Consider the following 2,410-nt stretch of genomic DNA (forward strand, 5'->3'; position numbering starts at 1 on the left):
TATTAATTATTTGAACATCAAAACAAAAAAATCATAAAAAGGTTGACGATAGGGTGTCTTATTTGGGCAGAAGGCGATGCTTTAAATAAGGGGTAAGGGTGTCATTTTTGTGTCTGAATGGAGACAACACACTATTTCTATCTGTACGATCAAGTCATGTTCGGTGTGAAAAAGCCGTAAATAAACAACTCAAATGAGTTGTGCGAATAAGCCTAATAGACCAATAAGCTTAATTAAGCTACACGTAAACAGCCCCTAAGAGGGCCTAAATAGAAACTCAGTTAATCATTTTAATTTTAATCTTGCCATATAAAATTTGTCCCAATATTTGGCCTTTTAATTATAGTAATTGTTCTGGCCAAATATTTTATTTTATTTTAAAATCTAGAGAGGAACACACAAATCCAACTAAAACTTGGGGTTGTTTGTTTACCTCTTAATAGTTCCATTAAAAGGCAACATCTGAATCGTTAAGAGGTAAATGGTTCTAAAACTCTCTGAATGATTTTGTATCTTGGATCTCCCTTGACCATTAAAAGCCCTAATTTCATTGTACACAATTATCAAACAATTATATTTCATTTTGCACTATATCATAAGAGTCACTTAATCATTCTACACCAAATCATTTAGCAATTACCAAACAAGTGGGTTAAACAACGGTAAGATCCCTATTGTATTACAAGTGGCCAAAAAAGAAGTAAGAAAAGTCCAACGACTTTGCTTCCATTGGTTTGAGATAAAGATTATTATCCAAGATCTAGTAAATGGCCACACAAGTTGCTTACGAGTAGACACTAAATTGTCGTTTACCAAACATTTATCTAGGTAAGCGCTTATCAAGTCACTTGTGTAACAAATATGCAGCAAAAAGATAATGAGTTTAACATGCTTGCCACATTTAGTTGGAGTTCTACACAAAATTATAAACAAAAAATTGTATTACCTTGTCATCATCTACAGTCTCCACCATGACAAGATTTGGTACCCCACGTACAAATTAAATATAATAACAAAATATTAAAACAACATGATCCGATCCGATCCAAAAATGGGTATGCTGCAAGATTTGGTACACTCATTGGAACGTTTATCTAATACTTACCAAATTAGAGCTTACTAGTAACAATGTAAACACTGTCACTTATCTTACCGGGTAAAATTCTAGTCTATCAAAACGAAATCATATATAACAATTTTCCTATTAAGTGTTTATCGAATAAGAGTCTATCTCCTTCACTTACCGGATAAAAACGTCTTTCACATTGCTCTTACCGGATAAGATTGTTCTTGTCGTAAGGTAAGTGACCTGGTATACGCTTACCGGATAAGTTTAGTAAACAGCCCTAAGTTGCAACCCTAATCTGAGGCATTGAGCACTTACTCAATAGAGGTTTCACTTTATTGCTCTGTAAATTCCCAATAAAATGCCACCAATATCTTCAGGAAGCTGCAAGTTTRTTCAGACTCTTTGTTTTAGTATTGTTAATCACTTCCTATTAAACATATTACTGTTCCGATAATCAAAACCCTAATCGTAATCGCTAAATAAAATGTAAATCGAAAGAAGATGATAACCTGAGGTGCTTTCTCGATGATTTCCTGGACGTAGTTCTCACCAAAAGAACGGTGACCGGCATCGTATACTTCGCGGAGGAGTGATACGGGCTTAGTTTTACTTACGGCGACGACTCTGATCCGATCAGAAGCACGAGAGGATCTTTCGGCTGCTTGCTTTACGCGGTGAAGGACTGACCTAAGAGCCGCCGCCGCTGCAACGCCGTCCATGGCGGAAGCTGCCGTTGTCAGATAGCGTCTATGTTGCGGATCTCCCCGTATTCTCCTCTTTCATTCTTTTCAGATGTGGGCCTAAGAATTGTCGATCGTGGTTAACGTGGGGTAAATATTAATCTATTTTATAGATTAGTAAAGTTTAATTTTGATCCTTTATCTTTGTATTTTTTGACCGATATCGTCCTTAAGATTCATAAACTAGCATTTTTGCCCCTCATGTTTGTCAAAATCCAACAAATTTCATCTCTCTATCTAACGGTCGTTAATTTTTTTCGTTAAATCTAGGTAAATGATGGTTATTTTAAACTTTCTATCCATTTTCTAATTTTTCTGTTAAAAAGGTAATAAAAACATATTATATTTTACATGGTTCCTCTTTTTTCAGATTAAAGGGTGGTTGATGGTGTTGCTTTTGATCAAGATGCTCACAGGTTAAGTTTGTTGCATTTTCTATTGGTCATGGTCACTGGTTTTGGGAGTGGGATTAGGTTTGATTTCGGATTTGCTTTGATTTGAATCTAGGTTCGTTGGTTTTGGTTTTAATTGGAATCTACTTCAATTTGGATTTGGATTTGGATTTGCTAGTTTTGGTTTGATCGACAATGGGATAGTTTTG

At 35.3% G+C, this 2,410-nt stretch overlaps 1 protein-coding gene across 1 annotated transcript in view; it reads right to left on the reverse strand.

Moving 5' to 3' along the window:
* LOC112504553 (pyridoxal phosphate homeostasis protein-like) overlaps window positions 1-1,881 on the reverse strand; it is a 7,106-nt gene extending 5,225 nt beyond the window's left edge. The window contains 3 exon segments of the mRNA XM_025108500.1: window positions 1,385-1,435; window positions 1,438-1,450; window positions 1,579-1,881. Coding sequence (XP_024964268.1) covers window positions 1,385-1,435; window positions 1,438-1,450; window positions 1,579-1,788 — 274 coding nt within the window. The 5' untranslated portion in view covers window positions 1,789-1,881.
* Window positions 1,882-2,410: the final 529 nt, after the last annotated feature.

This window comes from Cynara cardunculus, unplaced genomic scaffold, assembly GCF_001531365.2.
Source record: "Cynara cardunculus var. scolymus isolate 2C unplaced genomic scaffold, CcrdV1 Un_Scaffold_5985, whole genome shotgun sequence".
NCBI classification, from domain to species: Eukaryota; Viridiplantae; Streptophyta; class Magnoliopsida; order Asterales; family Asteraceae; genus Cynara; species Cynara cardunculus.